The sequence below is a fragment of the Poeciliopsis prolifica genome, unplaced genomic scaffold (assembly GCF_027474105.1).
Source record: "Poeciliopsis prolifica strain line A6 unplaced genomic scaffold, Auburn_PproV2 SCAFFOLD073, whole genome shotgun sequence".
Taxonomy (NCBI): Eukaryota; Metazoa; Chordata; class Actinopteri; order Cyprinodontiformes; family Poeciliidae; genus Poeciliopsis; species Poeciliopsis prolifica.
Genome location: NW_026562448.1, coordinates 316526 through 327500, shown reverse-complemented (window position 1 = coordinate 327500; position 10975 = coordinate 316526). Strand labels below are relative to the sequence as shown.

Sequence of the window (10975 nt, the reverse complement as noted above, 5' to 3'; positions counted from 1 at the left end):
CAGACAGAAGAGGAAGGACGTCTTGTCAGGATGCCGTCCTGACAAGACGTTTAGGACGCCGTCCTCACCCTGACGGAGTTGTCCTGGCTGGATGTGGCGAAGACGAACTCGTTGTCTCTGTGCCAGTCCAGGCCGTGGATCTTGGACAGGTGAGCAGCCAGGTACTCCACCGCCGTGTTGGGTTTCTGTTCAGACGGGAGGACAGGTCAGAGGTCGTCGAGCTGCCAGACCCGTCCCAGAACCCGCAGGACATCTCACCCTCTTGTCCCAGATGCGGACGTCTCCGTCATGACTGGACGCCAGCAGGTGTGGGTTCTTCCGGTTCCACTTCACCTGAGCAGCTCCAGCTGGTGGGACGGCGGGACAAGGACGGTGGGACAGGGACGGAGGGACAAGGACAGTGGGACAGGGACGGAGGGACAAAGACGGTGGGACAGGGACGGCAGTCAGCAGTGGGTTCAGGGAACTTGGGAAGGTTTTAGGTGGAGGACTCACCGACAGCAGACAGCGCCACCGTGGGTTTCCGAGTGTCCCTGTGGAGCCAGATAGAGACATGAGGACAACAGGTCCAGTGTCTTCTGAGACCGGTTCTGGTCTGGTTTTCCTCCTACCTGGTGTCCCAGATGTAGATGTAGGTGTCCACTGAGCTGGACACCAGCAGCTCTGAGTCGAACCAGGACCAGTCCAGGTCGCTGCCAGGATAATCACAGTGAGTCTCACCTGTCCCCACCTGTGGACAAGTGTGCTTGCTTTGTGTCTGTCACCTGATGACCCGGGTGTGTCCCTGCAGGGATGTGTGAGTCTCTCCACAACCGTCCCTCCAGGAGTACAGGTCCACTCGCTGGTTGCTCTGGAAACACAGGAGGGACATTCAGGACCTGGACCCCACCGTCACTCTGCTCCAACATGGTGGTGGCAGCATCATGCCTGGATGCGACTTCATGAAATGGGTGAAACCATAAACGTCCGGGGATTCGTTCATCGGTCAGTAATGGCTCTAAGCCTCCGATAGAAGCCTGTTCGGACCAGACCGGACCACAGCAGAACTCACCGAGGCAGCAAAGACATGAGCCTGGGACCGATGCGGGTTCCACTGGACCGTCCCCACGTCCCACTTACTGTGGCGGCCCATCTTACGGGACGGCTCGGTCGGAGCGTCCAGGTTCACCAGGTAGAGGGAGTGCCGGCTGGACGGGGACACAGAGACAGATGTGTCAGAGAGACAGACGGGTCAGAGACAGACGGGTCAGAGAGACAGACGGGTCAGAGAGACAGACGGGGACAGCAGCTGGTGATGCTGTCAGACATTGAACATGATCTTTTAAAAGAGACAAAGATCATATCACTGGTTCCATTGGTTCTGCTGGTTCCATTGGTTCTGCTGGTTCCATTGGTTCTGCTGGTTCCATTGGTTCTGCTGGTTCTGTCTCTCAGACAGGATCCAACAGGCTGGTTTAGAACTGATTCAGAACCAGTTTGGCTGGTTCCAATGTCAGAGCTGTAGGAGCCGTCTGCGCTGGACCAGAACCCACCTTCCTGTCCTGCTATGAACACCTCCAGTACCAGAACCAGAGCTTTGATTTACTGCATAGCCAGGGTACAAATCGGTTATTCATGATTGATCAGGTAATTTCTTTTATTTGACCGTTGAATCTCTTTCTATACAAAATTTAAAATATGATGAAATGCAGACAAATGATTTAAGGAAGGAGTCAGAACCCGATCTACAGGAATGGACCGGCAACCGGAGCTTACCCTGACAGCACGGCGTGGGAGCCCAGGCAGTCCACGGACATGGCTGTGGCCTGGAACACAGTACAGACCACAGGTCAGAGGTCAGCTCCCAACGGCCCTGACCTGCAATCCAACATGGCCGCCCCGCTTGCAGATATGCCGTCTTGCTTGCAGCTGCAACCTGTGAACATGTGGTCAAATCTGCTTTTCTTCAAAAACTAATGACCCTGGACACCATGGTTACTGTAGCAACCACATCCTGGAGGCTGGAAATGGTTGCTGTGATGACAGCCGTCTGTTGTCACGTGACTCAACATTGGCTGAAAGTTGCCACACATATCCTGCACAGGAAACCACGTGATCGGAACCATTCAGATAAACTACTGCAGATACTGCGGCTCAGTTCGGACTGTTGCGGAACCCGATTAATCCGGATTTGCGTTCGGTTCGCCAGTTGAACTGTTCTCAGCAGCTTCCGGTCAGAAACATCTGGGTCGGCTCAAAGAGTCACACACCTGAGCGTCCCGAAACTCCACCACCACAGTCTCGCTGCTCCACCGCGCCGCCATCTTTCCTCCCCGTCTCACTGTCAACACAACGCCACGTGACCTTCAGGCCCTGCGGTGATATGTTCAATGGCGGCGGGTTCCTCAGATTCAGAACATTAAATAACTGGGTCACAGCAGGTTCCGTAGATCTTGATGACAAATTATTAAACCATCCAGCTCGTTGTTAACCCTACTACTTATGGTTTTAACTTCGAGTTTTCATCATTTAATTACATTATTTTATTTTTATTATATACGCATTTATAGTTTTAAAGGTAAATGAAATTTTGATAGAATAGTTCGTTCAGGACAGAACAGTGACAAAAAGGAACATACATTTCCTATTTTTTCCACCTGAACACCTTTCAGATCAGCTCAACAAGGTAAAAAGTAACAAAGTAATCAAAATTCCGACACTCGTGATGTATTTAAAGCACTCAGGCGTCAGATGGCTGTTTCCTCGCCTCTGATTGGCCGCTGCATCTGCTGGCCAAGATGGCGCCGACCCTGGTAGAGCATGTTGTCGCGGACGCTGGAGCGTTTTTAAAACAAGCCCCGCTGCAGGTAAGTCTGTCAGGAGAGGACAGGTAGTCAGTGGGCCGCTGGTGGTGAAGCTCCGGCCGCGGAGCAGACGCTGCTGAGCGGACCGATTCTGACGTCTGTAGCCTGAAGCTGGTTCTGGTCCCGGACCAACAGTGTTAGGATCTTCGTCATAGCGATATCAGAACCCGTCCCGCTTCGTCATAGCGGGATGGGTTCTGGTACCATTTGCTCTGAGATCAAGCCGTGTTACCACGGCAACTTGAGTGGCTTTAACTGTGACGTAAGACCTGATGACGTGCTTGTTTCCGCTGCAGGAGTTTGGCCAGAACATTTACACCCTGCGGGAGGTTGTGGACGAGATTCGGGACAGAACCACACGGAGGAGTCTGGCCGTCCTGCCGTACCAGCTGACCTTAAGAGAGCCGAACCCGGAGCACATCAGAACCGGTACGTACCCGAAACTGCTACCCGACCCAAAACACGTCCGAACCGGACCTTAAAACCAACTGTAAACATGGTGGACCCTCGAACTAATTACTCATTTTCAAATTTTTGTCATTTATGTTTTACATGCCGCTATCCACCCCGGCCTGGAGACTAGCTGTGGAAACACAGATGGGTCTTACTTCCGGTCACCACGGAAGTAGTAGTATTCACAGTAATTTGTAGGGTTTTTTTTTTTTTTTTTTGCTAACCTCTATTCAAGTTATATTTCCGTTTGTGGCTGTTTTCTAATAATAAACCAAGATTAGTTTGTGGCAGCAATAAGTGTGCTGTGAGCGTGTTTCCGTAATTAGCGATAGGATACAAAAGAAATCCAAAGTGCTGGTTCATTGTGTGGACAAAAAGCAACGGAGGAAGACCCGCGTCTGTACCGGAAGACTTCAGCAGCTTCCGGTTCTGAACCCTCTGAGTCAGTGAAGTTGTTAACTCCGCTAGTGCCGGGAGCTAACAGCCCCGCTAGTGAATATATCCTACCGCAGGTATCGGTCAACGCTATTGCCACATTTAAATTGACTAGCAGGTGTTCCCACTTGAAACCTCTTTGAAAACCAGTTAGCGAGTTGCTAACTGTAATCAAATGGCGGTCCTGGTTCGTGGCAAAAGTGCCATAATTCACGCAAAGCCTGAATTACGTTAATTCCCCCTTATTACCAACTTGGACTTGAACTTGGTGGGTTCGGTCTTTCAGTCATATACTTTTCTTGTGAGAATTATACTGAACGTCCTAGAAACTCTGTTATCTAAAGCAGAACCTGTCAAGACTGGTCAAACTGTCACTAATAGAACCCAAGTGAAGTTTCAGAGTTCTGGTTTGGTGAAGTTCTGACCCGGTTTCAGTGATCGAGTTCTCCAAGAAGACAGGCGACTACTCCAGCCTGTCTGCCACCGACATCAAGGTTCTTGCGCTGACATACCAGCTGCAGCTGGAGCACGTCGGGTCGCAGAACCTCAAGGCGGAACCGGACCTGAAGGTACCAGCCCAGGTCCCCTTACAATCGGCAGAACCCGCCCAGATCTCTGACCCGTTCCTCTGTTCCAGGTGACCATCCAGAGCACACAGCGCCACCCAGAGGCTCCGGTCCACATCGCGGGCTTTCACTTTCCCTCCAGGTATGGACCAAAGCCGGTTCTGGTTCAGGTTCTGGAAATCTGAGTTTTCTTCCTGTCTCTTCAGAGGACTGTGAACGCCACAAATGCCAGACACACTGGGTCGGAACCATCCACTCAGATGGACCCGGACCAGTTCAACAGCTTCCAGTTCTGGAGGCAGCCGCTACCGAGCCTGGAGGGAGACCTGCTGGACCTGCTGGTGGGTGGTGGTTCTGAAGGCAGATCCGGTGGCCCTATGGTGCTAAACGGTTCTGGTTCTGTTCCGTCAGGATCTGACCGATGCGGTCCAGCAGCCAGACATCCCAGTGTCTTCAGGGACAGACGAAGACTTCAGCAGCTTCCGGTTCTGGAGAGACCCGGTTCCCAGCGTGGACCAGGACCTGCTGGCCCTCCTGGTGAGTCTTCATTGGCGACCCGGTCCTGCTGGGCCCGATTTCCGCCGCGAGGCAGCCGCTGAACTGTTAGTTTACAGGATGTGGTGGCGCCTCGTCTCAGGTGGAGGAGAAGAGGGCGGAGCCTGGGCTGGCAGAGGACCAATCACAGGACGACAATGATGATGATGATGGCTGGATCACTCCCAGCAACATCAGGCAGGTGAAGATGGAGTCGTCTGATTGGACGGAGGCGGCTGACGTCAGAGTGGGTGCCTGACCACCGACTTCGCCATGCAGGTGACTCTGTCGGTTCTGCTGGATTGGTTCTGCTCGGTCCGGCCTCTAACCTGTCTCTCTCTCCAGAACGTTCTGATCCAGATGGGCCTCCATGTTCTGTCCGTCGGCGGTCTGGTGATCCGCCGTGCCCGCAGCTACATCCTGCGGTGCCACGCCTGCTTCAGGTAAGCCGTCGCAGAACCGCCTGGTGCGTTGCGGCCCACAGGCTCGGCTGACCCGGTTTGGTTTCCGGTTTGGTTTGCAGGACGACCAGCAACATGAGCAAAGTGTTCTGCCCTCACTGCGGCAACCAGACCCTGAAGAAGCTGGCGGTTACCGTTGGTGATGATGGCAGCATCCAGATGCACTTCTCCAAAAACCCCAAGATCATGAACCCCCGAGGAACCAGGGTGAGACGCTTTGACCTTTAACCCCTGTATAACCTTCAGGTGGGTCAAACTCCACCTGCAGGTTCTGCTGTTGTCAGAACCGGTTTGGGGCCCAAGGCTGCCAGACAACGTTCCTGCTGGATGGAAGGGTTAAAGGTTAAATTAGGAGTCCAGTTGAACCAGAACCACAGAGCCGTCTAGACCAGTAGCCACAGTTCTGCCAGCTGATTCAAACCAGTTGGTTCTGGAGGTCCAGGTGTGGCTGGTAGAACTTTCCTCAGACAGGAAGCAGCGTGCTGACTCTGATTGTGCGTCCCGTCCGCAGTACTCGCTGCCGCTGCCTCGCGGTGGGAAGCACGCCGCCAACCCCCACCTGGTGGAGGACCAGCGCTTCCCGCAGCAGCGGCTCTCCAGGAAGGCCCGGCAGAAGACGGACGTGTTCGACCCGGACTACGTGGCCGGAGTGTCGCCGTTCTGCCAGAACGACGTCTACAGCCGCGCCGCTAACCTGCAGATCCGCGACGGGCAGAGTGGCGCCGGCCGCAGGCGGGTCAACCCCAACGCCGCCCACAGGAAGTTCCATAAGAAGAAGTGATGGAACCGGGTCCAGCCCGGCTCTGGACTTTGGTTTCAGATCATGAAAAAGAATTTCTCACTCATGTTTTCAAAACTCTGAACATCTTGTAGGACTTTTCCAGAACCCGTTTCATTTCTTGGCTCAGAACCTCCTGCATAAATAAATGCTTCTTTATTATTGCTATTAAATTTAGTTTGAACGCTTCTGTGTAGTTCTGCTGTTTGGCCACCAGGTGGCAGAGTTTGAAAAACACAGCAAGACATACAACTGAGGTTTTAATGAACAGAGGAAAGTTCGGTTCTCACAGCTGTACTTCAAGATCCCGTCACCCACAATGATTCTGCAAGTCCATCAGAACCCTGCCGAGGTTCTGGTTCTGGCCCGTCACTCTGCATCAGCCTCCAGTTCTGCTGGAGTCTCTGTGCGGCCCGGCTGAGAAGGTTCCCTTTCTGGTTCCGGCTGAGTGAGCGAGCCCTGCTCGGCTGGGATGTCGGCTCCAGTAGCAGCGGTTCTGGTTCTGGTTCCTTCTGAGGGAGAATGAAGTCCAGCGGCTGCAGGATGGCAGAGACGTCGATGCGGCCCAGATCGCCGTACTTGTGCAGCTGAGACACAGGAACACCTAGAGAGAGAGAGACGCCGCGATCAGAACCCACTGCATTTCCTCCAGGTGTGACGCGGCGGGCCACTTACTCACCCAGAACCAGCGCCAACTGGGCCGGAGGGAACAGAACCTGCAGGCAGCGGCTAAGGAAGGGCAAAAGGTCGTCAGCGAATGATGAACAGAACTGGACGAACAAATCCTCCTCTCTGCTGCTGAAGGCCGACTGCTCGGCCCGGTGGAACGCCACAACGACACGGGTCACCTGCAGGAGGAGTCGGGTCAGAACCAGGACCAGAACCAAAGCTAACCCACAGCATCAACAAATGCCTTTTAAAGTTAATGTGGAAATATGGCATCCAAAATGAAAGAACTTTGATCATTTATTTGATGTAATATTTCAAATCTAATCCTGATTTTGGGAGGGGCGTGGCTTATTGCGTGAGAAGGAGGCGTGGCTCCAGTCCAACTCACCGTCCTCAGGGCGTCTTCCAAGCTTCGGCTGACGTCCTGGGCCGCCCCCAGGGGGCAGCAGAGCCGCAGGTCGTTGAAGGCGCTCAGGACGTGGTTGAGGAAACAGGCCAGCGGCGGGAAGTCCAGCAGGGCGGCGGGGGGCTGCAGGGTACCAGGCTGTACACCGGGGGCCGCAGGGGCCAGTGCGCCCCCCAGCGCCACTGGCAGGGCCACCAGAGTGTAGCGGTTCATGTCCTCCTGGAAGCGGTCCACCGCCTCTTGTAGCGCCGCCTGGAAGGCCTCCAGCGCCACCTGCTGGAATAGCGGCGCCAGCTGGCCGCGGAAGTCGGCCCCCACTCTGCTGAAAGACAGGCCGAAGTACATGCACTGGCCCAGCAGCGAGTCCAGTCGGGGGCCCACGCCGCGCAGCAGGTCCCTCTGCAGCGTCACCAGGAACTCCGCCACCTTCTGCGCCACCCAGCCGTGGAAGATGGCCGCCTCCCCCTGGGTGCCTTGGGGATCCGGGGGGCCCGCCAGCGGGTCGTCGTCAGAGAAGATGGCGCGATACTGCGTGATGATGTCGAACAGGTGGACCCGACACGCCTCCACCGTCTTGGTGATGTGAACGTAAGGATCGTCGTCGGGGACGGCGTCCAGCACGGAGCTCAGCCAGCCGCCGCGCGCCTGCAGGAACTTCACCCGGAGCTCCGCCTCCGTGAACACGTCCATCCGCCGCAGGTAGCCAATCACGCGCAGGCACACGGGCAGCTGGGCGTTGGAGCGCAGCTGCTGCAGCAACTGGTTGAGCATCAGCTGCGCCGCCTGCCGCACGTCCCGCACGATGTCCTGCAGAAGACACCGCAACATCAGACCTGCTGGAGGACACTCGTCCATCAGTGACGGGACGCAGGCCCGCTGTCCATGCTCACCTGGATCACAGGTAGCGCGGCGTGCTTCCTCTCCAGCCGGCGGACATAGGCAGCCAGCTCCAGCGCTTCCTCGTAGTAGCCGTTGCGGACGCAGGTGTCCATCAGCTGCGGGATCTCCAGGATCTCCAGGATCTCCGTGTGCCGGTTCAGAGTCAGGCTGTTCATCCGCCGGCTGACAGCGATCTGCTCCGCTTCCGTCATGAAGGTCCTGAGGAAACAGCGGTCAGTCTGGAAGGTTCCTAGTCTGGACGTCTCAGATGCCGGTCAATTTGATTCTCCATTAACTCCATAGATGACAGTCTGGTCCCGATCCGACACATCGATCGGATCCCGATGGATCCGATCAGACACATACTGATCCGATCATTTACCACTAAAAGTTAAAACGTGTTAGAAACCATTCAGTGGTTCCGTCTCTGTAAACCTGGTCAACATACTTTGTGCTCCCACAGATTAAAATCAAATCAAATCACATCAAATTTTATTAGTATAGCACATTTCAGCAGCAAGGCATTTCAAAGTGTTTTACATCATAAACACAAAGTTATAGAATAAACAATACATTGTTACATATTACATTTCAAATCAAACTCTAATCAGCTGGTTTTTAGTTGAGATTTAAAGGAAGTCAGGGTTTCTGCTGTTTTACAGTTTTCTGGAAGTTTGTTCCAGATGTTTGGCGCATAGATGCTGAAAGCTGCTTCTCCTCTCTTGGTTCTGGTTCTGGGGATGCAGAGCAGAACCAGAACCAGAACCTGAGAGTATGTTTTCTGATCAGTGAAGTTGTGTGGTGAAGGTCCACATGTGTCAAAGTCAAGGCAATAAACGAAAACAGGAATGAACGTCCGTAAACATTGTATTGTGGTGCTAAACTGTAAACTAACAGCAGTATTTTAAAATCTATTCTTTGAGCTACAGGGCCAGTGGAGGGACTTTAAAACTGCTGTTATGTCTCTATCTTCCTGGTTTTAGTGAGAACAGGAGCAGCAGCTTCTGGATCAGCTGCAGCTGGAGGATTGATTTGTTGGACAGGCCTGTGAAGACACTGTTACAATAATCAATGCGACTAAAGATAAACACATGGATGAGTTTCTCTAGATCTGGTTGAGACATTAGTCCTCTAATCCTGGAGATGTTCTTCAGGTGATAGAAGGCTGACTTTGTTACTGTCTTTATGTGGCTCTGGAGGTTCAAGTCCGAGTCCATCACTACTCCCAGGTTTCAGGCTGATCGCTAGTTTTTAGTTGTAATAACTGGAGCTGTGCATTGACTCTAGATCTATAGCTCTAGATCTATAACTCTAGCTCTATAGCTCTAGGTCTATAGCTCTAGATCTATAGCTCTAGCTCTATAACTCTAGATCTATAGCTCTAGATCTATAGCTCTAGATCGTTCCTCTTTAGGTCCAAAAATAATGACTTCAGTTTTGTTTTCGTTCAGCTGGAGAAAGTTTTGCCACATCCACACATTTATCTGTTCTAAACATTTATTCAGTGATTGGATGGGGTCAAAGGTCACCTGGTGACATCATAATGTAGAGCTGTGTGTCATAGTTATGGTAGCTAATATTATTTTCTGCTATATAACCCGAGCTAGTGGGAGAACCCGGTCTTGGTTCTGGGTTTAAACTAACAGTGGACCGATACCGACCTGCACCTCTCTCCGAACCGGGGCAGCTTGTCCAGCAGCCGGGACACGCTGCCCTCCACCCGGCCGAAGTCCCGGTAGATGTGCTCGGTGCAGTCCGCGGTTCGGATGAAGGTCTGGTAGTTGGAGAAGGCCAGCTCCCGGGTCTGCTGCAGGATCTGGTTCCGCTCCTCGGCCAGCCGCTCCGGCTCCCGGCCCAGTTTGTCCAGGCCGCAGGCGCTGAGCTCGGACAGGTAGGCCGAGAAGTCCGGGTTGTCCCTCCAGCTGTCCGGGAAGCTGTCCTTGAACACGGACACCAGGATGCTCTCGTCCTCCACGTCCATGGTGCCGCAACCGGAACCGCTGGTCCGACCGGGTCCGAGCCTCAGCTTCGCTTTCTGGGCGGAAGTGACAACCACTTCCGGTTCCTGCTTCTTCTGCTTTAGCAGCTGGTTCTGATGCGCTGCACCGCCCCCTAGCGGACTGACTGAAAGACGAGCAGCCAGGGTTTTAGTATGGAGGCCCAAACGGGACAAAATTTAATGAATAAATACACAAATCAATCATTAATGAAACCATGAAGAGAATTGATCTGTATAGTACGGTAAAGAACAATTACAGTACAGTGATACTACAGTACTGCAGTACTGTTACAGTACAATTTTCATGTATATGCACTTCAGTACATTTAATTGTGGATACGTTTGACTTTCACTTCACTATATTTTATAGGAAGTATCTGTACTTTCTACTTCATTACATTTCTACAAAGCTTTTGTTACTCATTACATCCATCGCACTTCTTTGATTTGTTTGTTAAAATGTGAAGTTCAGGGATTTAAGGAGGCGCTGTAATGTCAATAATATGACCAACTAATTACTGTGTGAGGTAGAATTTGTTAACTAGATCAGCAGATATGACGACATGTATGGACTACATCAAGCTCAAAGAAAGGTAAACTCTGTGGAGGTCATGTTAGCTAAGCTAGCTGTTCAGGGACTAATTGCATTTGAATTATTGTGTGGAGGTGTTGACTGACATGTTGCATATGGGACAACACTTTAAAAAAAAACTTTCTTTACAAATAACAAATATACAGTAGCAGGCAGTAATATGCTGGAGATGCTGAGGTAACAAATCCACAGGATTCATGAGAAAAAATGAAAAATAACACTTTACAAATCAAATTCATCACTTAAGGTTAGAAGTTTCATAGCTTTAGAGTTGATGCACATTTTTAAAGAGTCCATAAAACATCTTACAGAAACTCTAAAAACTGTGAGGTTGGGTTTGTTTTTAGCACATTTGCAGAC

The 10975-nt window shown here is 52.2% G+C and overlaps 3 protein-coding genes across 3 annotated transcripts in view; 1 reads left to right on the top strand and 2 right to left on the bottom strand.

Annotated features, from left to right (window-relative positions):
* LOC129352133 (GATOR complex protein WDR59-like) overlaps positions 1-2651 on the bottom strand; it is an 18934-nt gene extending 16283 nt beyond the window's left edge. Inside the window, 8 exon segments of the mRNA XM_055021001.1 lie at positions 69-185; positions 259-347; positions 496-533; positions 612-692; positions 765-850; positions 1052-1187; positions 1756-1805; positions 2250-2651. Coding sequence (XP_054876976.1) covers positions 69-185; positions 259-347; positions 496-533; positions 612-692; positions 765-850; positions 1052-1187; positions 1756-1805; positions 2250-2303 — 651 coding nt within the window. The 5' untranslated portion in view covers positions 2304-2651.
* An 87-nt stretch (positions 2652-2738) lies between these two features.
* LOC129352135 (RNA-binding protein NOB1-like) lies at positions 2739-6259 on the top strand. Its single transcript, XM_055021004.1, is given in 10 exon segments — positions 2739-2846; positions 3140-3272; positions 4167-4300; positions 4369-4638; positions 4709-4834; positions 4935-5076; positions 5079-5110; positions 5177-5274; positions 5355-5499; positions 5804-6259. Coding segments are annotated over 10 exon segments (1419 nt in total). The 5' UTR covers positions 2739-2777; the 3' UTR covers positions 6074-6259.
* Positions 6260-6317: 58 nt separating this feature from the next.
* Positions 6318-10086, bottom strand: LOC129352134 (conserved oligomeric Golgi complex subunit 8-like). Its single transcript, XM_055021003.1, is given in 6 exon segments — positions 6318-6553; positions 6556-6674; positions 6750-6918; positions 7128-7952; positions 8036-8243; positions 9686-10086. Coding segments are annotated over 6 exon segments (1755 nt in total). The 5' UTR covers positions 10006-10086; the 3' UTR covers positions 6318-6439.
* Positions 10087-10975: the final 889 nt, after the last annotated feature.